At 44.2% G+C, this 26601-nt stretch overlaps 1 protein-coding gene across 1 annotated transcript; it reads left to right on the forward strand.

Annotated features, from left to right (window-relative positions):
* Positions 1–513: 513 nt before the first annotated feature.
* On the forward strand, positions 514–26274 carry LOC142765035 (amblin-like). The gene is made up of 5 exons (XM_075865600.1): positions 514–623; positions 4663–4860; positions 17422–17604; positions 20335–20517; positions 26102–26274. The coding sequence occupies exons 1-5, from the start codon at positions 569–571 to the stop codon at positions 26113–26115; spliced, it is 633 nt and encodes a 210-aa protein (XP_075721715.1). The 5' UTR covers positions 514–568; the 3' UTR covers positions 26116–26274.
* Positions 26275–26601: the final 327 nt, after the last annotated feature.

Here is a 26601-nt window from a genome sequence, read left to right on the forward strand (position 1 = left end):
CAGTAGTCTTTCTTGGGGACCTTCGACGCAAAAATTTCGGTCTGTCTGTCTGTCTGTCTGTCTGTCTGTTTGTCTGTCTGTCTGTCTGTCTGTCTGTCTGTCTGTCTGTCTGTCTGTCCACCTTTAACGATATTGGGCACTTTAAAAAGCTGCAGTGGAGATCTTCAACGGCCGACCCCAACCGCATGTTGCTCAAGGTTCAGAGTTCATACTTGTGCGATTTTCGATTAAAAAGCAATTATGGCGCATATGTCAGGCAGCATAACATTACGTATGTATATTCTGCATGTGAGTTTTTTACTAGAAAAGATATACATACGTAATTTTATGGACCACAGTGCTTTTTTTACAATCTTGTTTTGGCCACAAATTTCAATTGCCGATCGAGAAAATCAAAGTAGCAGACGCCAAAGAATACACCGTATTCAACGTGATCCGGTCTTTTTTGTGCAAACAAACGCAAACAACGTCATGTACACAATTAACAATGGCCCTTTATTTCAAAAAGTACAAGTCTTTCCAGCAATGTGGCTGAAACATAGCGGCTATCTTATGCCTTCGGTAAAACATGGAAGTATGGGGACGATGTATTGCTTTCATCGCGTTCACTGCATGTGCACAAGGTGAGTGCAGTTTGCTCGTGCGAAGTGAGTTCTATGTATATATTTTATTGTATCTCATCGCAGGTATATAAATTCACTCTGTAGAACTCCTAAAAACTGATCAAAATTTTGTTAAAGTTATGGTCTATGTGACCTCTACGCGTTTTCATGCGTATTATAACAGTTTCAAATTACTTACTGCGATTCCTTGAACTGCCGTCCTTTTTCTAGCAAAAAAGCGCATTCGAAAGTGATCGCACCGTCATCACGGTCACGAGCCGACGTCGTACATTGACTGTATCCTCCCAAGAAGCAGCTTTCCAGGCGGTGAAGTGTGTCTGATATCACTACCACTGCTTTGATGATAACAATGTCTTTCGGCATTTCCTCGGACTACAGATTGTGATGGAGTGCGCGGAATTGAAAGAGGTTGGAGTGCGCTGAATTCGAAATGGATTGAGTGAGCACAATTTGAAGTGCCCGCCGTGAACCAAGTTGAAACTCGGCAACGAGGAAGAAGCTGGCATGGATGTGAACCAACAAACGATAAATGATGGAAGCGCCAGTTCAATGCAGCGATTGTTTGAAGCACGCGCGAGAAAGAGAGGAAACAAATTGGCCCCGTATCTGCATGTTAATTTGCAAATGTCGTCGAAAGACGATAGTCTTGCGTGTAGAGAGAGTGAACAAAACATTTATTTGATGTTCTGTGCTAGAAAATCGGTGAATGGTATTCTGGAGGCGCTGCGTTAGAGCGCGTGGCTCTAAAATCACTTATGTAAAGCCTTTTCTAGTAAAAGACGCACGTGCACAATATATTGTGTCGTTATGGCGCCCCAGACATGCGCAATAATTGCTTTTTATTTGACAATTGCACATTATGAACGCTAAATCTTGAGCAACATTGGTGGGCACTGCGGATGGCGTCGACCGTTTCAAATACCCGGTGCCGTTAAGAGTGGACAAACAGACAAACGTACAGACAGACAGACAGACCAAAATTTTTGCGTCGAAGGCCCCCAAGAAAGACTATCGTGTTTAAAAGAAGAGTCGCAGTGGTGGCCAGAGGAAGATGGGCCACGCATCAGGGCGGTCGGGTTTAGGACCTGAGCCAAGGCTCCTACCTCCATCGTCCAGTGACCTGACGGGCTCAAGGACTACCAGGCTGCGCTGACGTTCCCGTGCCGATGGACAGGTCTGAGCTGTCGATCTTTGTGCTCGAGCTCAGGCGAGGCTGTCAGGCCGGGACTCTACCTCGAAACCAGTGCGTGAAATGCGGCGTCAGCTAGTGCAGCAGCGTCAGCTTGTGCAGCGTCCACCGGCAACCTAGGAAGGCTGCTTCTCCTACGGTTCGTGTAGCCGCCCAACGCCGATGCTAACTACGACAACTTCATTGACCCCGTGATTCGCGCCCAAGCTCCTACGCAACGACGTGAGTGAGATGCCACTCCTTTAACGTTCCGTGACCCACTCTGTGAATAGAAACTGAGTAATAAGGACTTTTGTTTAGGGACTAATATACACCTGCTGTATTTCTGCATTTATAAGTTTGGGGGTCAAGTGGTATCGAATTAGTTATTAAAACGGACTCGTCCTTCGGGAAGTGTCCTGGGGTGGCTCCTCGGACCTCCCAAATCAAACCTGCACGTTGTGCGAAACAAAAACCACAACGTTACACATGCATTAAATTCCCACTTTGTTTAAAAATACCGTGTATTTGTATGGGTTATTCAATGTATTATATTTTCTCAGTTGCATTGACATTTTATATTTTGATATTTGCTATTTGTGTCCTAGTTTGGAGTGTTACTGCTCTCTCGTGAGGGACTTCAGGCACATTAAAGCTGTATGGTGCCACTTTTCCCCTGAATGACCTCGAACAGTTTTATTGGCAGATAAAACCATTTAGGATTCTGTTTTTCTAGATGAATAGATATGGAGGCAATATTTTCCAGCCCAGTTTTTTTCTTAACGTGTATGTTGGAAACACGATCATTCTTCAAAATCTTCCCAGGAAATTTTATTTATTTATTTATTTATTTATTTATTTTTAGTACCCGCAGGGCCAAAAAGGCATTAAAGAGGGGAGTGCGTAAATACATGAAAAATACAAATAAACAGTGCACTAAATACAAATAAAACAATACAATAAATACAAATAAAATAATACATTAAAAGACAGATAATATTAACATTTCTGCAGAATGTATAAAAATAGTTATTTCCAAATATACGAAAACAGAACCAAGAAGCATAGGTAACAGATTTTCTTGGTTATACAATGTTAGCTAATGTTTCGTGAAAAAGTTTGAAGTCAGTGATGGTTGCGACATTCGAGGGAAGGCGGTTCCAATCATGAGATGTGCGGAGAATAAACGACTGAAAGAAAGACCTAGTGTGACATGATGCGATTCCTATCTTATCGCGATGATCAACACGGTTTGAGATGTACAGAGGCTGGAGTATGAGGTCATTATGAAGTGTAGGGTGATAGAAAATTTTATGAAACAGTGAAAGACGGGCGATTTTTTGTCGGTGAGCCAATGGAAAAGTGATAAATTATTTTTCACTGAAGTCAGACTTGCAGTGCCGTCGTAGTTAGAGAGGATGAACCTAGCAGAGTTATTTTGTACTAGTTCAAGAGAGGTGATGAGATTAGCATGACTGGGATCCCATATGGCGGATGCATATTTGAGTTTGGGGCGTATGAGAGACTTATAGAGCACTAGTTTCAAGGAAGAGGGTGTTTTGGAAAAGTAACGTCGTAAGTAGCCGAGCATGCGATTAACATTGTTAATCACGTACTCTACATGAGTTGTCCAACTTAAGTTATTTGTGATTTGCACGTAAGATATTTATAAGACAAGACGGAATCTAAAGGAGCGTTGTTTAGATGGTAGGTGTTAGGATTCTAGTTATTTCTTGATACGTGCATTATCTTACATTTCTTAATATGAAGTTCAATTAACCAGTTATTACACCAATTAGCTATATTATTTAGGTCAGTTTGAAGTGTTTTAGTATCATCAACATTGGTAATTTCGCGGTAAATAACACAGTCATCTGCGAACAGATGTATGTTAGAAGTTATTGAAGAAGTTAGATCATTGCTATATACAAGAAATAATAAAGGTCCCAACACTGAACCTTGAGGCACACCTGATTGTACTTCAGTGAGTTGTGAATGATGGTCGTTAGCAGTTACGAATTGGAAACGATTAAAGAGAAATTGTTCTATCTATTTAGGAAGGTTAGTGTCGATATTTAGCAAGCTAAGTTTTAAAAGCAGTAATTTACGGCTAACCTTGTCAAATGCTTTGCTAAAATCTAAAAAAAATACTGTCAGCGCAATATGATCGATCCAGAATTTGATGCTACTTCATGCGATCTCTGATCGTTTGATTACCTGTGACCTTTTCGTTGTGCCTTGCAGTTTTTAGGGAGCCCTTGAGTAGGAGCAATAAAAACTAATTGAAATTAGGCATAAAATAATTTGGGACGTGAGATCAATGCCAGCCACCGTCGGTTCTTCGCATGGCTTAAGCTTATGCGAACAGCTGTTCGCTGCATGTCGCCTTCATCGAAACACAACCATCGTAGCTATGAAGCTAGTCCACTCCATCAAACTTAGCAGAGTGACACTGGTCGGGCAAAGCGATCCCCGGTGGTCATGAGGAGTTTCAGTGGGCCGTGTTTGACGATGTGTTTGTAAGTGAGCCAGCAGATTTTAACTCTCCAGCCACGCCAGCATTGAAGAGTTCAACATCTCAGTTAGATGGATAAATTTATGTCTTATGTCTCATATTATTGTTATTCGTGAATATTATCAAATTTCTAGGTATCGTGTACTTAAGGAAAAAATGATACCAGCTGTCTATCACTTCTTGGTGCATAACGAAGCGGCTTAGAAACCACAGTGAACAAATATAAAACTGAAAACACCATTTTGTACGTCTTCAGGTGCTAATTACAGCTCACTTATGTCAGTCTTGCCGATTTGTGATTCTGTTTAGCGATAATGAAGTGGCATGTATCTCTTATATGTGTTGGTACTTTCCAGAGTCTGCGGCGACGGTGCACGAAAGGTATTATACAATAGCACGATACTGCTTTCAGCCACGTCCCTCCCCCTACTGCGAGCCGTTAAAAAATGCTTGGTACTACCAAAACGGATGCTGTAGAAAGGCTGATCCCCATCTTTGCGGCGGAGGTGAAAACATCTTTGCGTCTAAGCATCAGTGTCTCAAGAAATGCAAATGTAAGCGAACAAGTTTTCGTGATATATGACAAAGCTGTTCCTACGACTCCCTGTATGGCGTTATTGTTCCACCGGACTTACTTCACGAAAATGTGATGGCGCTGTCTTGGTAGGCAAAAGACGCTCGGCCTACCGCAGTTTCTGCTGCCTTTTCAATGGTGCATGCGGTGTTCTCAGTCAAGCAGCGAGAAAAAAAATTTGCAGATCTCACGTACAGTGGGAATCGATGATATGCGAAGCACGAATGAGGAAGGTTAATACGTCATTTTAAAATCACCACTACCTTAAGAGGTGGAGGTAAATTATGCCGTACACGACTTCCGTATCATGATCATCTTGTTTAGATGTGCCGTTTACCTTCGTCATCTATTCACGTCACGTGATGCCAAATTTAGTATAAGTAAACCTAACGAAACGGCCACGAGCACTCTATGAACGTGGTATGTTGTCATGTTCTTGAAGGACATGCGTGTCTTGATTAGCATGTTTGCACCAGTCATATACCTTCGTCATCCAATGACGTCACGTAACACAAAATTTGGCATATGTGAAGCTAGCGAAACGACCACGAGTGTATCATGAAGGGACCAATAGACTCCAACGTAACGTTGACGCACGCGCACGCTGGGCACAGCGATGCTATATGCGTTAGCAAAACGTGAGAAATCTATAGTCTGCCGCCAGGCCCGACCGGGGAAACCAGCGTCTGTCAGCGTGGCCCGATGCCAACCGGCCCGAAATGTAACGTGCTACATTTCACACCCCCTATATACGTTACCCAGAAAGCGCTGCGTCTGCCTCTTTTCGTGACGGAGGGACACCGGACGCACTGAAACGTGCATGCGTCAAAGCAACGCAGCGCGGCACGTGTTTGCGAGAACATGGCAGGACCGGCGAGTGTAACACGTCGAGAAGCAAAAATACGAAAAAAAACGAGAAAAAAGTATGACAACTAAAAAAAAGGAAAGAGATGAAGGAAAGAAGAAAGACAATATACAAAGAAAAAAAAAAGACAAAGCAAGACAACGGAGGGGGAAAATTGGGGAAAATTGATAAAGAAAACGATATGGGCGAAAAAAAAGAAGGGGGGGGGAATCAAATAATCAATTCGATTCCACATACAAACTCATTTTATTTCTTATGTCAGGTCTATGTCATCGTGCGAATCCATGTGTATAAATATATTAGGGGAATAATAAATACGTGTGCATGTAGACGTGTTTATGTTGAAGCTAAGTTGTTTATTTTGCACATAAATACAGAATTGAGAGCCTGAGCAATAACAAGGGGACCTTAGAGAAAGGTAAATTAGATAGAAAGTAAGACACCAGCCTAGAAAAAGACGGGAGGAAAGACATCATGAAAACAAACGGGAAAAAGAACAAGATTGACGCGACGACTTGAAGAACAAGGAAAGGGAAGCTTTGTTAATCAAGAGGAACGAACATACAATCAATATGTATTGGTTTACACCAGGCGACCAAAGAAGAAGAACCACTGTCAGTCAAAACGAAGACTAGGCATAAAATGTAAATTAGTTTATGTTACAACTACAAAATAAATACCCTGATTTTGCCGGTCCGCTCCATCGGTTGTCGTTTCGCTGGTGGTGGTGCTCTCTTTTCTTTTATTGTTTTCTTTTATTTTATCAAAAAAATCTTTGACATATCTTGTCCTATTTTTTTAATTAGGCAGCCTGCGATACTTCGGTGCAGCTGGTAGGGCTTAACACTTTATGTTATTGTAAGTAATTTTAAATTTCCCAACACCACTCTGTAACGCAATGAAATGAACGCCGGTGCGCACGCGCGCCGTGTAACGTCGAAGTGTATTGGCTTCTCGACTGTAGCATGCTGTCATCTTGTCACATGACGCGCATCTCATGATTATCATGTTTGCACCAGCCACAAACCTTCGTCATCTGTAGACATCACGTAATACCAAAGTTGGCACATGTGATGCTGGCAAAACACCCGCGATCGTATCATGAGTGTGGCACATAGTCATGTCGTTAAATGACACGCATGTCGTGATTATCATGTTTGGATGTGTCATTTACCTATATCGTCCGTTCGCGTCTCGCAATGCCAAGCTTGGTTCTTGTGAAACTATCGAAATGACCGCGAGCGCATCAATAGCATAACATGTAGTCATGTTACATGACACGCAGGTCATGTTAATCATATTTGCATTAGTCTTATACCTTTGTGATCCATTGACGTCCCGTTATAACAAATTTGGTATAGGTGAAGCTAGCGCAACGGCCACCAGCGCATCATGAGCGTGGCATGTAGTCACGTTGTTACATGACGCTCAACTGATGATTATTATGTTTGCACCTGTCACATACTTTCGTCATACAGTCACGTACCGTAATACCAAATGTCGTGCATGTGACGCTAGCGAAACGGCCGCGAGCGCATCATAAGCGTGGTATGTAGTTATGTTGTTATATGACACGCATGTCATGATTTTCATTTGAGGGTCTGTCGCTTGTATTTTCCATGCAATGAAGTTATACCATACCAGTTTTGCAACATGTCATGTGAACGATACCACTGCAAGAGCAGCAAGACCATCAAACCTAAATCATGACATTATAATACATGTGTTGATTTTCATATTATGACTAGTCAAAGATACTCGTCATACAGTGATGTTATGCCATACCAAGTTTGGTATCGATACCATTATAGAAACAGCCAAGAGAGATAAAAGTAGTACGCGGCTAGATAGATAGATAGATAGATAGATAGATAGATAGATAGATAGATAGATAGATAGATAGATAGATAGATAGATAGATAGATAGATAGATAGATAGATAGATAGATAGATAGATAGATAGATGCGCTCAAAGTCGCCGAAGTTCGCTAAAAAAAGCTTCGCATTTAATATGGCATGCCGACGAGCTGCGTCGTGGTTGGATGTGAGCCGCGTCTCACAACTTAGTTTTTTTTGTTGGCGCACATCGCAGCTCTCAGCGCTTATGGCTTTCAGAACACTTATGGCATCTCAGAAGGCTGTTTTGTTAGCGCACATTACAGCCCTCAGCGCTTATGGCGGAAGTTACATGTGGACGTCGCTATAACTTTAACCATTTTGTAGACATCGGCCTACCTGTGTTTACAAACACAGAATTGGTCTACATAGGATGTTTTTCAAATACGTTTTCCTTCATTATAACCTCATAACCGTTATGCCAGTACGGAACAGGAGCCTCAACTTCACTACAGACAGCGGGCCGCAGTCACGGAATTGATTTAGAATCAGGCTGAGACACAAAGTATATAAGGTCAAAGCAAGGGGGAGGGTGGGGGAGAAACCCTGTCTTGTATCTCATATAGGAGTTATTTCTCCAGAAAAAAATGGAGGCTTAGGCGTCATGGTACGATATTTCATAAGGAGCTTAGAAGGTAATTTCTAAAAAAGATTTGGTTCGCAGGATTCCAACAACACACCTATAACTATCGCCAGAGAGACTAAAATCTCAACACCGATACTGAAACATATAAAGTTTTGTTGGAAGAATATGTTTCCACACATGATGTCCCTTTAAATAAGGTGCCTCACGAAAACAATGGCTTAGACCAGTTATTATCTGTGTAGCAAAAGATCTTACTAAATCAATAACAAAAAAAATGTTGGACAAACAAATGTTGGCTGCGTAATTAAGACCCCTGCTATAAAAGGTAGTAGTAGAAGGGCAAACTGGTTAATACAGTGAACAAGAGCTCATCAAAACCTTGGGTACAAAACAAGTGACACCTTAGTATGCGACATTCGCTATGACTTCCACGAATAACAGGTAATCAGCGAAGAAAAATGTCGACAAAGGAAGGTGGTTCCACTTCATCGAAATGCGCGGCATAGATGATAACAAGAAGACCATAGTTCTTCAAGTTCATGTGCCAACATGAGAAACCTTATCTAGTCTAGGTGATAGATACGGAGGCGGAGAGATAACCTCCATGCTTATTTGCGGATGAATAAATATCTAGTTGGCTTCCGACATGACAACTTTATCGTTTACCACTTTTTCTAATCACACTTTGGTGCCGTTTAGGGCTCGTTTCAGGGCGTCCTTAGGCTTGTGGGCGCCCATAATGGTAAACCAGCCACCGAAGACGACATTAGCCTTCGATGCCGTCATCCCTGAGTGGGCTCGTCTTAAAGAAGTCGTTGACGCGACGTCTTTAATTGTGGGAATTGAAGAAGTGTGCTGTGTTCAGCACTTTGGAGGCAAGAACTACCAAGTTACCGTCAACAGTGAGGCCACACTGGCCCAAATAGTGGACGCGTCGCACCTCATCTTCCGAGGAAAGCGCGTCGCCATCGCACTTCTGGGACCCCAAGTGACCCAAGTGACCCTCCTGTTCCTGCCGTGCCACGTACCCAGCGAAGTCCTCGCACAAGCACTGTCCCCCTACGAGAAGGTGCTGCACATCAGCAGAGGACTTATGGGGTCGAGTTCAACCATGACCACTGCAACGCGATACGTTTGCACGGAAATGAATACCTCGTTCCAGGTGCCTAACTACCTCAAAGTCGCAGGTCACCGGGTTACCTGTCACTGCAAGGGAATACAACGGATGTGCCGCCGATGTGGTGACAGTGGGCACTTCCATTTGCACTGCACAGCCCCCTTTTGTGAATGGTGCGGCGTCTATGGTCATGACAGGAAGGTATGGTCACCTCCGTGCCGCCGCTGAGGCGAGCCACATGCAACCGTCGCCTGCACCATCTGACAGTCGTACTCTGAGGTGGCATCAAAGGACTTCCCACCACTACAGCCAGGAACGCTGTCCAAGAACAAGGGCGAGGATTCGTCATTAGTAGCCCCGGTTAACGGCCAAAAAGACCAAGAAGCGGAAATGACAACGCTGCTCCAGGCGGCTACTGTGTCCTCGGCCAGCCCGGACCCAGCAGTTCCTCCAGGTTCGGTGGAGTCATCCAGTGCCCCATGTCTAATGATCATGGTCGCAGAACAGGCCTTCGCCAGACAAGGCGCCTCTTGGGGAATTCGCCGCAGAACTAGATTCGACATCTGCCGCTAATTCTATAGCTGCAGAACCAAGCGTAAGTCGACACGTCATCAAGGAGAGTCCATCCCAAGGTGACGAGGTCTCCATTATTGAGGAGTCGAGCAGCACCACGAGTGAGACTCCACTTCAGATCAATGAAGACGCCAGCCCCAGCGACGTCAGCCAGGACAGCTTAGATTCCTTTGTTCCGACCTCGCTCAAGAGCCCTGGAACCAAACGCCACAGAGTATCTAGCAGTCATTCGGAAGCCCCCTGCAGAGACAGAAGTCCCCTACGGACTTCATCGCGGCCGAAGCACTGTGCTTTCGGTAGGTCACGTGGCCATAAAGAATACTCAGCTTCTCTTGGGGCACGCGCTCTCACGTCTGCTAAAGGTACCCCTGCTTTTCAGCGCAATCATATTGCATTTTACTTCTCGCCATGGCTCTAACCTTAAAAGTTTTAACCTTTAACGTTCAATGTTTCCGCAACCCACAAGAACAGGCTGAAGTATAGAATTTCGCACTTTCAGTGTCGTGTGACTTGCTGTTCGTGCAAGAAACTAATTTTTTTTAATTTTCTGAAGTACTCGCTTTCAAACTAGCGTTCGTTGTGGATTGTTTATAATTGTTCGCCAGCACGCGTTCAACTGGCGTCAGGGTTATTATATTTAATCGAGGTCTTTTGCCTGATCATCATGTTTTTTCAATGCCTTCGGATACGTACTGGCGTTCCACTGCAGCTTCTTTCGATACTACAGATATCAAAAGACTGAAGTATAGAATTTCGCACTTTCAGTGTCGTGTGACTTGCTGTTCGTGCAAGAAACTATTTTTTTTATTTTTCTGAAGTACTCGCTTTCAAAGGAGCGTTCGGTGTGGATTGTTTATTTTTGTTCGCCAGCACGCGTTCAACTGGCGTCAGTGTCATTAAATTTAATCGAGGTCTTTTGCCTGATCATCATGTTTTTTCAATGCCTTCGGATGCGTACTGGCGTTCCACTGCAGCTTCTTTATCGCAACTTTCACGAATGGTGGCGCCACCTTGCGTCATCCATCGTAACTGTTGTTTGGGGGATGTCCACACAGCCAGCCCATACCATCGTTCAGTCGGCCTCACTTTGGCGGTTCACTGGTGCTTTATATTTTGTCGCTGGCAATTTATACTACGGTGATTCTGAAGTCAGACAGGTACTGCGAGTCGTAGTAGCAATGATTCACTCTTTATTGCTTGCTTTGTGAGCTAGAAGGATCACAAAATATGTTGGATGTCACTGTGCAGACGCTGTGCAGTCAAAGGCGAGGTGTCCTGCTTTACATGAGCGCGGCCGCTTAATCTTTCCCGGTGATGGCACGAGCGGCGTTCACAAAGCTGTACGTGAATTCCTTCGCACCGCAGCAAACGATGTTCCCAGCGTTCAAAACTTCCTTTTCTTCAATATACGCCACACACGCATTTCTCAACACCCAGTGTCGAATATATTACATGCTAGAGTCAATGACCTTCTCAGCAAAGCCTTGACATCATGGAGTCTGCAGCCGAAAATCCTACGCAGTTTGAAGTGACAGGCACACCGGCGGCGGCTGCCGGCACGCCAGCTTCACGATCCCCCAAACAGCAGCCATGTCGGGCTTGCACTAGTGCCTCCTCTAGGCGGTCAATGTTGCGATCGCTGCGTACGCCCCAGCGGCGTCTGTTAATTCTAGCACTTTTTTTTGCTCTCTCGATGCATTCCTTTTAAATTCATGACATATGGTACTCTTAGGGGACTTTTATTGCGTCTTAGACTCGCACGCAGACGTTCGATGTCAGGGTAACAGCCAGCCAAACTGGAACGCCAGAGTACTTGAGCGTCTAGTGCAGCAATTGGCATTGACGGACATGCACGAAAGTGTACATGGTAGTAATTATGCCTATATTTGGCGGTGACCAGCGCCGAACAGCATAATTGATCGCTCATACGCATCCTTTGGTCTCACAGCCTATGTTCAAAACACTGGGGTATTTTCATTACCACCGACACCAGTGTACAATAGTGACCACCGCCCGGTCACGCTTTTTCTCCGCCTGCCAGCGCGCACGCCGATGATTCACAGATTGTCACGTCTCCATTGCCACATCCTCCAAGACTCTGTCTATTAAAAAATAGCAGCATATCCACGGAGTGAATGATGGAGAGTGGGGCGAAGCATACATTCGTCCATTTGTTCTTGCTTCCGTCTGTCCATGCGTCCGTTTATGTGACCATCCGTGCGTTCATCCGCCCATCCGTGCGTGCGTATGTTCGTGAGACCACACGTTCATCCGTGCGTCCGTCCCTGTGTTCGTCCATGCATACACCCCTGCGTCCGTCCGTGCATCCATCCGTCCGTGCAGCCATCCGTGCGTCCCTCCACGCATCTATCTGTGTGTCCATTCGTCCATGTAGTCAACACTCCAAGAACCAACATCTCGCATCTTTTCATCATATATTCCGCATATATAAGCACCGCCATCCAGCAGACATTCCAAGGACTAAACAAGAGGTGGCAAACGCACACTTTCTTATGACTTCCGCTTCGTGCCTGCTTCCCACCTTTAACCGCCTCGAGTTCATGGTATATACTAGTTCACTGTATTCATGGCTCTGCGGCCGAACGCTCGCTAAAGCTTTCTAAAACCAAGGAGGTTACGCCAAGCGAATATAACGTAGCAACCCTTTTGTCAGATAGTACTCAATGTACATGCCAATGGCTGCTAATGGGAAATGAGAGGCAGGAGAATTTGGCTTTTAGTTAACGCGCACGCTGCGATTTTTTTATTGTTCAACAACGCACAGGAGAAATCTCCCACCGGCACCACCTTGCAGGTCAAAACATAACAATGGTTACGCACTACGACTACAACGAGGGGCGAACGGTTGCCGCTTATAAGGAGCTTCGCCCCTAAAACATACGCGTTGCCCACCGTGATCCCAGCCCTTCCCCCGTTATGCGGGCATGGCAAGAGGAGCTCGTTGAACGACACCAACGATCTATGCGCTCTTCTTTGGTCTCCGCAGCAGCTTAGCACCGTAGACGTGCAGCGTGTGCGCACCCTGAGGTGCTAAGATACGCATGCAAAGCTCTGCTTCGTCCACCAGGCTCTCCTGCCCACTCACTAAACTCTACCGCGCCAGCTGCTGTGGGTACACGTGACTTTCAGGTGTTCACTCAACACTTTCAGACAATGGCTCAATCTGTTGCTGGAGTAAGTTACGCAGAATCTCTTTCTTCGCATCCCCTGTTCAGACTTACCACATGATTTGAGCATCTCATACGACGTTCTGCTATCACCACCATCCGACGACGAAATAAAGGGTGCATTGGACCCAATGGAGAAAGGTTCGGCCCCCGGGCTTGACGGACTCCCTGCAGAATTTTATGTACAGTTCTGTCATTTCATTGGTCCATTTATGTCACGGGTCATTCGCAAGTGTTTCCATGGTTTTACGCTTCTAACCTTATTCCACAGAGGCCGTATAACACTAGTCCCCAAGAAAGACCAAATCTTCACGTGCCCAGAAGATTGGCGTCCTATTACCCTGCTTAATGTAGATTACAAGGTCTTGGCCGAATTTCTCGAGCGCCGAATCAGACCGTCTCTTGCAACATTATTCGCTCCCCACCAAGTATGTTCCATTCCGGGCGAGAAATACACACCCATACATGGTTGACGCGGGACATCATTCAATACACCATTAGCCGATGCGCGCAAGGACTGTTGGTTTCATTAGATCAAGAGAAAGCTTTTGATTTCATAGAACATGGCTACATACTAAATGTTTTACATGCATACGGATTCCCGGATAAGTTCATTGACCTTATCAACGCGATGTACACTAATTTAGAAAGTACCCTTTACTTAGATTCCCGTGAGAGTCACGCATTTAGAGTCACGCGTGGGGTCCGTCAAGGGTGTCCCCTCTCCCCAGTGTTATTCATCCTTGCATTAGAGCCCTTCTTAAGGGCCGTTGAACATCACCCGCAGATTCGTGGCTTACCTCTACCCGGTAACACTCAAGTAAAGGTCGCTGCATATGCAGATGATATCACTCTATATAACCATAAGGAACAGTCCTTGCAGCATGCTCTTGATACATTCCATGATTTCGGTATTATCTCCGGTGCGAGGTTAAACTTTTTTAAAAGCCGATATTTTTTCATTGGCAACCCGAACGGTCGTATCAACATCACGTCGCCTTTACAGTGGTCTCCTGAGATTTCAATACTCGGAGTTACTTTCACTGTATTTGGTATACAGGATAGCATCTGGTCATCCGTTGTACAAACTCTTCTAAATGATATAAAAGCAGCCAGGCACTTCGAATTCCCCCTCTTGGAACGTCGATACTTAACTTAACGGTGTACCTAGGAAAATTTTGGTACCTTTGCCATTCTGTTAAACCACCGCTCCACGTCTGCAGGAAAGTGCAAAGCTGCATCAGTTCATTTTTTTGGTCTGGTGGCACAGAATTGGTATCGCGTCCAGCGTTAGCTCAACCGCGAGATCAAGGCGGTTTTGCATTCCCTGACGTTTCCGTCGTGGCTTCTACATTGTGCCTCCACACTCTATTGCGAATACTAGGCAATGATGACATGCCCGCTCAGACACTGGCTCGCTACCATCTGGGGCCATCACTTGTCTTCTTGCCGGATAGCCAAATAAACAAAGGTCCCCAAGCAACTGAATTACCATATTTGTATCGAGCCCTTCTGGCATTTCACCGACGGTTGGAAGCTACGTGCCCAGAGATAGAGGTGGCCGATTCTAAAGTGGTGGACACAATGGCCGCCCTTCTACGGCCCTTGGTGCCTCAGCATCCTCAATCTGTATTGAACCGCGCTTGGAAATCAATAAATGCCGCAGTGTTACCAGGGCATCTCAGAGACTTTGCCTGGAGGTTGGGCTGGGGCTTGCTCCCCACGCGAGATCGGTTGCAGCGATGGCAGGTGGTTCGCACTTCCACTTGCCCCAACTGCGTCATGGTAGAGACCAATCGACATGCGACGTTTGAATGTGTGCTTTCCCGCCTTTTTTTGGCGTGCGGTTAATGCTGGTTTTCGGGGACAGAGTGTGCGAACTTTCGTGTCCAACGGCCGATTTCCGCGTAGCCGCTTCTCCGCTCTCTTAATAGTTGCGGGGCTGTTCAGCCTTTGGAGAAACCGATGTGAGGCCGTAGCTGCCAATTGCCGCCGGCGTGCCTTGTGGCCGATACTGGGGAAAATGAGACGAGCGATCCTCGCGTTCCTCTCCGAAGAGCTTTTCTTCCTCGGGGAGCAAGAGTTTCTGCGCCATTGGTCATGCCCTTTCGTCAAGGGGGAACACGAAAGAATACAACTCATTTTTCGACCGACTTGGTGCTAAGCAGCGCCTGTTGAGTTGTTATATATGATTTCATTTGTTACAAATTGTGTTTCATTTGGATCTATTGTATCGTTATACCCTTGTATCGTGATATCACAATGAATTTTTGTGTACATGTATGCTAACATAATCATGTATATTAGAGCAAATGTCTTCCCTGTAACGTAGTGATGTTAGTCGTGAAATATAGATGTGCCGAAGTGTATGTGCCCTGTTACTGGAATGGTATGAAGCCTTTGTGTTCTGTACATGCTGTAAATAAACTTTTTTCTAAACAACGAGCTTCGCCCCTAAAAAATTGGCAGATCCCATGTTCACTGGGAATCGATGATATGCGAAGCACGAATGAGAAAGGTTCATATGTCACTTTAAAATCAGCCCAACTTTACGATGTGGAAGTAAATGATGCCGTACATGACTTCCCTATTATGATTATCATATTAGGAAGTGTCGTTTACCTTCTTCATCTATTCACGTAACGTGACACAAAATTTAGTATAGCCCCGCCGCGGTGGTCTAGTGGCTAAGGTACTCGGCTGCTGACCCGCAGGTCGCGGGTTCAAATCCCGGCTGCGGCGGCTGCATTTCCGATGGAGGCGGAAATGTTGTAGGCCTGTGTACTCAGATTTGGGTGCACGTTAAAGATCCCCAGGTGGTCGAAATTTCCGGAGCCCTCCACTACGGCGTCTCTCATAATCATATGGTGGTTTTGGGACGTTAAACCCCAAAAATCAATCAATCAAAATTTAGTATATGTGGAGTTAGCGAAATGCCTGCGAGCGCTCTATTAGCGTATATATTGTCATGTTCTTACATCACACGCGTGTCAGGATTATCATGTTTGCACCAGTGATATATTTCGTCATCAATTGACGTCACGTATTACCAAACTTATTGTATGTGAAGCAAGCAAAACGGCCGCGAGTGCATCATGAAGGGCCCATTATACTTCAATGTAGCGTTGACGCTCGCACATGCTGGGCACAGCGACGCTACATTAGCGAAACGCGAGCACTCCACAATCTGACGCCAGGCGCGACCGGCGCGACCAGCGTCCTTTGGCGCGGCGTGACGGCAACCGGCACGAAATGTGACTTGCTCCATTTCGTGCCGATGAGTTAGCCAGACAACACTGCGTCTTCCACTTTTCGTGACGGAGGGACGCCGGATGCGCTGTAACGCGCATGCTTCAAAGCAACGCAGCGCTGCGCGCGCCTGCGAGTATATGGCAGGACCGACGCCTGGCTAGCAAAGCCGGCGTGACGCAACAAAATGAACGTCGGCTAGCACGCGCACCGCACCACGTCGGAAGGTATTGGCGCCTTGACTGTGGCACGTAGTCATGTTCTCATATGACACGCATCTCATGATTATAATGTTTGCACCAGTCACATACTTTTGTCATCCATTCACGTACCGTAATACCAAATTTGGCATACGTGAAACTAGCGAAACGGCCGCGAGCGCATCATGAGTGTAGCATGTAGTCATGTTGTTACATGACACGCATGTTGTGATTATCATGTTGGGATGTGCCATTTACTTATGTCGCCCGTTTGTATCTCGAAATACCGAGTTTACTACATGTAAAGTGGCGAAACGGCCGTGAACACATCAAGAGCATAGCATGTAGTCATGTTGTTACATGACACGCATCTCATGATTATCATGTTTGCACCAGTCACATACTTTCGTCATCTACTCATGTCTCGTAATACGAAATACCGTCGAAATATTTTAGACACGATATTGATGTAGGTAAATTGAGCCCATGTTTGGTAACAGCAATAATTGCGGTCCTGTTCCAGTTAAAACAATTGGAAAGACTAGCAAAAATGACATGGCTCTACACCATTTGAAATAACTACGCAAGGTCTGATTTATCTAGACATCATATTTACGCACCATACTCAAGTTTTGCTATACTACAGTTACGTCACGTGTAACTAGAGTGTCCCATAGCGAGAAGGTAATGGATGGCAAAAGTTAACAGAAGGAGCGGGACCAAATATGTGGGCGCTTTTTTTGCTTTCTTCGAATCTCTTTCTTCGAATCTTCCTTTATTCGAATATGTTCGATATCAGCTCTGGAATAAACATCTCCCCTTTCCACATGAACAGTACTGTTCCTGTCTCCATACCTTTTTTTTCAGATGGTAAGATAGGAAACCAGCATCGCTGCGCAAAACCACCGATCTTTGGAAGCTGTAAGGCATTACTTCAGACTTGGCGCTATGACAGAAGGACTGGGTACTGCAAAAGGCTCAACTACACAATCTGTGACTTTGGTATTGCGGAAATCGCAACAGAAGAAGGGTGTATTCTTGATTGCGAAGGTAAGTGTATCTCAACTTGTCCCATATTGGGGGAATTCCATAGCTTCAAAGCAGACCTGTTTACAGATGTGCTGGTAATACTTTCGATCTTCATAGTTGATGCCGAATTTAGATACTAGTAGTACAATCCATATAAATATCTAGATGTAGCTTTTTAGCACTTTGTAACCTGCCACTATACAAAAGTAGGCATACTGTGCGATTGCGTGAATTACCCGTGTCACGCGCAGTGAGACGCATTGATGGTCATTTTTCTTGAGTAGCGATTGAATAGCATTGTGGTTGACGGCTTCTACTGGCTTGTGCCATAGATAATGATTTTTTTCTATGTCGCCAATAAACTAACTTTACCGTTCACTATATGGAAGCTGCATACTCTGATTAGAGATTAAAAATTTTACATACTTTTTTTGCTTTGGCAAGGTAGCTGTTTCATATGATGTGCTGATATTTCAAAAAAGCTAGCAGACAAACCGAAAACTGTGGTCAAATATAAGCTCAGGTGTGGTGTCAAACTATTCGCGTTTCTAACGTTCCAGTGTTTTGCATACATTAAAGTTGTGTTTTGAAATCATGGACTCAATTGTTTTGTACAAATGTATTGTCATGCGACATTTGAGCGATTACGTGCTGCGTTACGTCCAACAATGATACTTATAAAATCGTCAAATCGCATTTATGTAGCCGTAAAATACGCTCTCTTCTTCAAATTGCAACAAAATCTTGCCATATTGAGCCCACTTACTTTTTTTTTTGGAACTGCCATGTACTAATATAGCGTTCGCATACCGACACTAAAAGATTCACAAGCTGTAGTAAGCACGTCAACATACAAAGTTACATTAACCTGAAAGTATTTAGAGCGCTTTTTTTTCTTTAGCTGTTTTGCATTGGACTCAAATATGCTTCTATATTATTTGCCTAAGAAATCAACACATGTGTCAGATATTATTAGGCCACGCAAAGCACAATGCGCTTATCACAGCGATAGCAGACGGCGCTCGGTGCGTGTCTCGCACCTTCGCACGAAGAAAACAAAGCAGAATTTGAGTATTATGATATGATTCCGTGGGGAAAATTTCCGCACTGATAAAAAAGATTGATGCCGAGCTCCCGCGAGCTCGAGCAACTTTGAGAAATTAAGAAAAGGGCCTGGCAGTATCTTTCTGGTATCTAATGTGTTCTGCCGGATTTCTTACGCTGCCTCGGAACCCCATATATCCGACGGCCACAACGACCCATCACATTTGATAATTGATTTGTGGGGTTTAACGTCCCAAAACCACCATATGATTATGAGAGACGCCGTACTGGAGGGCTCCGGAAATTTCGACCACCTGGGGTTCTTTAACGTGCACCCAAATCTGATTACACGGGCCTACAACATTTCCGCCTCAATCGGAAATGCAGCCGCCACAGCCGGAATTCGATCCCGCGACCTGCGGATCAGCAGCCGAGTACCTTAGCCACTAGACCACATCACATTTGATAGTGAATGAACTGCGCCCCTGTGAATTATGAGATTGAGCTCGCAGACATGGAAAGGGGCATTATACACGTAGAAAAATTAAAACCGTGTCTAAGCATAATTGCGCATATGGAGCGGCATAATGCTTCGAAATAGGGTACATGTGGGTCGTCGAGTCTGAATAATTTGTAGTCTTTGTACATAATTTGGTGTGCGTGGAAGCGGAAACACAATATTTGTCGACTTTTGTAAATAGTTGCAAACAAATAGGACTGTTGAGGTGAGTTTAGGTAGGTAGCAACTGTATTGTGTTACAGTGTTAGAATATGTATTTCGATGTGTTTCGCGTATTACGTTTAATTCAGTCGGGACGACTTCCGTCAAAGCCCGGACACGTCACGAGCGATAGCAGACGACGCTCGATGTGCGTCTCATGCTTTTGTGAGATGAAACGAAGTAGATCAGCACCGAGCTTGTGCGTGTTCGAGCAGCTTCAAGAAAGAAAGAAAGAAAGAAAGAAAGAAAGAAAGAAAGAAAGAAAGAAAGAAAGAAAGAAAGAAAGAACGAAAGAAAGAAAGAAAGAAGGAAAGAAATAAAGAAAGAAAGAAAAGAAAGAAAGAAAGAAAGGAAGAGAGAGAGAGAAAGAGAGAGAGAAAGAGAAAAAGAAAGAAAGAAAAAAAGAAAAAAAGAAAGGGGACTGGTAATTCCTTCCTACTTTCTAATGTATTCGGTCGTCTTTCTGCTTCTGAACGCTCGGACATCTGATGGCTACAATGGCACGTGACAGTTGCCAAAAGATTTCGTCCTTCATCGCTAGTTGGTCATCAGCAGCGCAACAAATGGTCGACAGTGGATCAAATAGTCGTGGTCACGTTATATTGACACCGATACTTTCTGCACGTTGAAGAACATGATATAGCACGAAACACGTCACCACAGTAGCCGTGTTTGTGGCTTGTATCAATTAGCATACTCTCAGAAGAAGGTGCGTTTTTAAAATGATCTAGCATACAAGAGCCTCTTCAGGTGCACGAAGGTGCCCTGATACCGAAAGCAATCCTAGTAATGGTGTTAAAGATCTGTATGCCAAGTGTTCCTAACATTTTTGCCAAGAGTTCAGGAAAAAGTATGTGCCGTACAATTTAGACGATTCTCCGAACTCGTCATTGGCTAGCCTAAAATGTGTGGTATTATTGCTTTAAAAGTCATTGTTCAAACAAAGTCAGCTGTTCAAACAATATCTTCTCTCGCTACTTTTTCAGGAAATAAAGATCCAAAAATCGTTTGCAGCCTCACGCCACGTTCTACATTCTGCAACTTATTTAATAAACTACAGTGGTTCTTCAATGCGGAGCTGAACAAGTGCTTTTCGTTCCCGGTCGGCCTATGTGCAAAAAACTCAAACGGATTTACAACAAAAAAAGAATGCTTGAACAGATGCAGGTGTGAGTTGCTATTTTATTGCATTTCTTCTTTACACGGTCATCCTTTATTCTCGAAAACAAATTATCTAACTGACGAAAATCATAAACACAGTGGCCTGCAGCTCATTTAAAATTGGCATGCAACTTCTCAAGCAACTGACACCACCATAAGCTTAGCAAAGAGTGGTCTGCTTTATAATCACACTGGCTAGTACATTATGAGCAGGATTGAGTTAACAAAGCGTTCGCTTCTAAGCGCGGGAAAGATGTGCATGCTAAAATTAAAATAATGTACCAGCGCACTCATTACAAAGCGTGCTAATCAAAATTCATGAATATTCTAGCTATAGTGCACTGCGTGTAAAGTGAAAGAATATGAGACTATAAAAGGCTACATATATTATTTACAGGAAGAACTAGCTGACGCTGTATTAAAATAAACGAAGCTATACTATCGTTTTACATCGCGCAGAAAAACTTTATTTCTTTTAAACTTGGCCCTGATACATGAAAGATCTGAAACGTCATTTTAGAAATCAATCGCAAGGCTTGTGAATCTTTTTATACCCTCAAGTGCTCGTAGTCTTGTCTGCAAACACAATATGAAGCTTTGCCTTGACCGATACTTATAGACAAAAATATATTTTTAGCGATGAATGTGCCCTATTTCAAAATTAAAAAAAACGATTATAAAATTGCTACTACTTGTATCTGAATGAAACAATATCGTATTGTCGGTATGTTCTGCATAAAAAACATCAACCGCATGAAGAGTTTGCCAAAAGATGTGATTAGTTTTTGGTGCAAATAAAAAGGTAGAACGCTTGCGCAGCGAAGCGCTGGAGACAAACAAAACCAATTATGCGCTCATCTACTACTGTTTTCAACGTCTGCTTCGTACACTTGTAGTCACGAGACATAGAGAAACCACTTGTAATATCTATTATGGGGTGTTCGTGCCATTACCATTCCGTGATTAGACGCTCTAACCGGTAAGATTTCCGTTGCACTCGAAAAAAAAAAAGCGTGTACTATAATAAATGCTAGTTGGTCTCTTCAGGACGTAGTTCTATTTGTTTCCTCCTGCAATTGCTTTGAAACTCTTGCATATGTACTTTTTGCTGTACACTGCATGCAAAATTCATCCAAGCTTGGGGTTTTTACAGCTCATGACCTCTGAAAACTCTCTCGCGTTTAAAACTACTACCGCGTGTGGGAGTAAACGGTGGTACATGAGATACTTTTCCACCACCTCTGAATAGAAGAATGTCAAAATCTGGTTTTAACTCCGGGGGGAGCTTTCTATCACGTGATGTTTAACCTGCATTTCAGAGTTTATTACCACGTGGCTGCAAGCGACAGCTGCTTCGGCGAATTTTGCCCAATACCCCCCCCCCCCCCCCCCGTGACGCTCTAATTGGATCCTGAAGGTACGTGAGGACCTCACGTACCTTCACGTACCTTTTTTTTCGAAGTTTGGCATGGCATCGTCGCGCCTCATGACTGACCTCGAGTCAACGCACTTTCACTGGAACTGGGAGAAGCATAAGCACAACGAGCGAGAAAAGCATTCTCTGAACGAAAATAAAAGAGGCTCATTTCAAGGAAGAGAAAAAAAAGCCTGCTGGAAAGTTTCTGCATATTTTCGCAAATCGTTGGCTTTTGCTGTGCGGCGGCCCTGGAGACAAATGGTGTAAGAAGCTCGGAATCTATGTGTCTGGTTTAGCTGATAAATCTCACGTGATTCTACATTGGTTGAGCTGATGGATCTCACTTGATTATACATCATCGAGCGACCTTATACACTTTCGAGCGTGAACCTCCGAACCAGTGCGTTGGGGATACCTCGTTTCCGTGCCGAATCGTGAAGTGCTGCCAGCGGTAACAAAATCAAGCTGGCGTCATCGTCCGTGAGTTGATTGATTGATATGTGGGGTTTAACGTCCCAAAACCACCATTTGATTATGAGAGACGCCGTAGTGGAGGGCTCCGGAAATTTCGACCACCTGGGGTTCTTTAACGTGCGCCCAAATCTAAGCACACGGGCCTACAACATTTCTGCCTCCATCGGAAATGCAGCCGCCGCAGCCGGGATACGAACCCGCGACCTGCTGGTCAGCAGCCGAGTACCTTCGCCACTAGACCACCGCGGCGGGGCCATCGTCCATGAGTGCTTCTTGCAGAAGCGATAGGCAAATCACTTCACTATGTCGTCGGCACCAAACCGGCCAGTGGTCACTGTGAGTGCATCGATTGTTGCCATGCGCCGCCGATTATTGCCAAACATGTAGCGCGAAGGCGAGCACCGATACGAGGCAGACGGAACCAACAAGCGGCTGCCGGTGAGCACCAAGAAAACCCAGACGGTATAGTACGTCTCTTTCGTTGGAAGTACATACATCCCCCCGTCCCCGTAAGACTCCGCAGATAGCGGACACGTATTCATTTGTGTCTGAAATGACAATGACATTCGCAGAGGAGATGTATTCTGTGATCGCCAGCTGTCTTTTATCGCATAGCCGTGCCCTTCAACAAGGCCTAGTACGCCGTCGATAAGAAGCTTGTATACAGGCGTGCACCACTCTTCTACGCCCGTTGTCATGAATACGTGCGGCTACTGTGTTTGTGCGCCGTCGCTCAATGAAAATCATTGAGCTGGCGTGGTTTGTGTGTACGTAAGTATATTCCATGGATTGTGCATCAGCATTGCTAATACGGGTGGAGCCAACGGGCCTGTTTGCCAAGTATATAATGAATAACTAAAAAGGTGAGATCGGATGGATTTAAAATAAAAGGTTTGGCTGACTTCTAGCGACCTGCTGCCCACCTTAAGTTTACGCTTGCACTTTTAGCCGTTATTTTTAATCATTGCAAAAAACAGCTCTCCTACCGGCGCTACATGGTACATCAAAAAGTCGTGTCTATATATCGTATTGTTGAAGTAAAGTCGAGTAACGTGTGCAGTCTGTTGAAGCGGTGTTTTTTCTCCATTTATTGTGTGTGCATGTTCATCTGTATGGCAATGTACGTGTCATCAGTTCTGCCGTCATTTGATAATTGATAAACTTGTCGACTTTTTGGGCGAATGCAGTCCAGTCATCTTCTATTTTTTAACCACCTGAAATAACTCCAAGAATTTACCTTGAAACCATTGTAAAGGCAGTAAAAATTTACTCTCTCTATACACGCTCGAAACCTCAGTGAGGTAAATAATTACTACCCTTCATACGTTCAAAAACTCGGTTAATACGAGAGTAAAGTTTTACTTCAAACTGGTTGGGGTAAAAAAAAAACAGAAAATGTAGTGTGCTAGAGGACAAGTGGTCTACCCAGCTTATGGGGCTATTTCAGGTTGATTCTGTTTAGTGTGCCGTTGTAAGCCTTTTCATGTGATGAAACAATAGGCGTTGACATTCGAACAAATAAAATAAAAAAATAAAAAGGCAGAAGATTCTTACACTGTTACTTCTAGTGTATGGCTGTTTTTACTGCTACTAATAGTACACATGTCGTACAACTTCATTTGCCAAACTTGCTTTCAGGAGCTTGCTCGGCAAGCTTCTTGTGCTCGCACCTTGTCCGGCTGCGGCGGGTAGAATTCTCCGGTGATTCCTGAAATGTTCTCATTACGTGCGCTTCCTTTCTCTTCGCCGGGAACTCACGAAGTAAAACAACTTCGTTACCAATCACTGCACGAGCACCTCAGAAGGCAAGGCTGAAATATGGCGGGCTCGCAACGTAGCAGCAGCTCGGGCTCTATGGACCCTGCGGTGACCGGGAAGCTGAAGCGGAAAGAGCTCACCTTTAAACAAACCCGGACCCTTGGCGCAGCGAAGCTGTATGGAACTGCTACGATGTATAAACGTCCTAGATACCAATTGAACCGCGTGTGGCCACGGTCACCCTCTACCGGAAGAAGGGCATTTCCTGCAGACGCAAGCAGTTCCCCCTCGTGCAAGCCAGTACACAAACCTCAAAGGAAGACGGACTGGCGTAGCACACTAGTACAACATATTCGGTTGTATAGGAGCCCAGCTAAATGCCCCGGCAGACGCTCGCGTACTTGGCACTCAGTCGCTGTACCAACGTCGACAACTTGTAACTGAGCAACACCAATGGGTACCACCGCTGTTTCCACAAGATTTCCAATGAACACAAGGACATGCTCGGCGACTCTCAGCGTCTCGAGCCGCCCAGGTGGCTCACGTTAACGCAACTGTACTTTCGTTCCCTGTGAGAAGTGCCCATCAATGGGATCGTTCCAGTCACCGGCACTCAAAAAGCGGCCAGTGTTCTGCAGGAAGTGTACTTTGCAAAATATATGCTCTTACGTATGCGTAATATATACAGTTCATGCATAATAAAGCAATCAACTTTAAAGGAAACTGAGTCCCCAAGCTCATCAAGGAACGCCCTTCTTGTAGTTTGCAAAACCTCTTTTCTCGTGTATATATATTGTGTTAAATTCGTCAGAATCTATGTAGGGCATTCAAACATTATTTGTATACATAACACATAACAAGGTTGCCACGTCTATATATGATGGTAGGAGATCTGTAAGAAGGGTTCATGGGTTAGGCAACCATTTTCGAGGAAGCTCCTATAACATCATTCACTTTGTATAATCCGGTGTTTTTTTCAGTTGGTATTGCGCATGCAAGAATGAAGCAAATTTCAATCGAGAGTAACTTTTCATACTCTTGTTCATAGCTTCGTAAATGAGTGCTGCGAATGTCACGAACGAAATCCATCAGAATGAAATCTGAATTATCGACATTTCATTATTTCCATAATGCTATAAGCACCACTGAACAACCAAGGAGCCCTCCCCCTCCCACTATATCTATTAGCACATATTCTCATCTGTTTTAGCATGAAAGTATACGGCCAGTAGCAGATGATGTATATCTGTAGCTGCAGGACTCATGCTGGAGGTTGTACTGGAACGTGGCAGCATTGTCTGACGTGGTGCGCTGCGGAACGAGGTGTCGAGGATTCGAATGTCCTGTCCCGCTAACAATTTTTTTTGAATTTCTTGTTTTTGTTGGTATAAAGGCACAATACCTATCCATGCCCAGATTATGGCACCGGTGGGGATGGGAGAAGTCCACCGAAGATGTTCATATAACTGCTATGAAAAGTATACAACACTGGCTTAGCCGTGCTCATATATAGGAAGAATAATAGGGTCAATTCAATTCAATTAGGTTAATAAACAAGTACCTTACAATGACATTATTACAAATATCACTGCCTGATAAAGCTGAAAACTAATGTGATTTCTAACAAATACATTTGAAGTCCTAATATTTTGTATGTGTTTCTTGAAGCTTTGACTAATAGCCAGAATAAAGTGCCTTACTGGAAATAATTACTTTAAGACAGCAATTTTTACGATAGTGCGGTGGTAATACGTTGTGTATTGTTTTTACTTTTTGTATTTGACCCTGCTTCATAGGATTACGTTTGTTTCACATGTATCGGTAAGTGCGAATACTATTTAAACCATAATAAGTTATTCACGAAAAACAGTTTGGCTCAAGAGAACATCAATGGTTTTCTGTTATTCATAAAATTAATTTGTCTTTGCTTCTCTTGGTTTCAGATAAAATTTCATGAGATTGGCCGCCTACAACGGCAAGAAAAAGATTAAGTAGCTGGACGTCAAGTACTACTCATGGTCCCTTACCCTGAATCAGACTGTTGGCATGACATCTGTCTTGATCTGATGGCCTTAGATGAGGATAGAAAGCTACCACTTAAAAATAGTGACCCGAATACATGTATCTGTGCATGTTACCCTATCGTTCATCTGTTCCCACTCACATATTTCTTGAATGGTAGTGTTCCTATATTTTTCCTGATATAGCACCTCAAATTCTGCCGATGACACGTTTCCACTAACATAATGACTTTACAGCAAACCAGGTCACATGGTAGTGATAATTTAATAAAGGATTTTTTCCTATTGGTTCTGAATACGGAGAAAACACTGTGTGGTAGGTGTCACAGCTGGCATACCTGTAAAAGAAGATTGAAGCTTCAAATACAAAAAAAAACGACACATACCATTGTGAGAATGAGTTTCTTGAGAAGCAGTTAAGG

Source organism: Rhipicephalus microplus, chromosome 6 (assembly GCF_043290135.1).
Source record: "Rhipicephalus microplus isolate Deutch F79 chromosome 6, USDA_Rmic, whole genome shotgun sequence".
Taxonomy (NCBI): domain Eukaryota; kingdom Metazoa; phylum Arthropoda; class Arachnida; order Ixodida; family Ixodidae; genus Rhipicephalus; species Rhipicephalus microplus.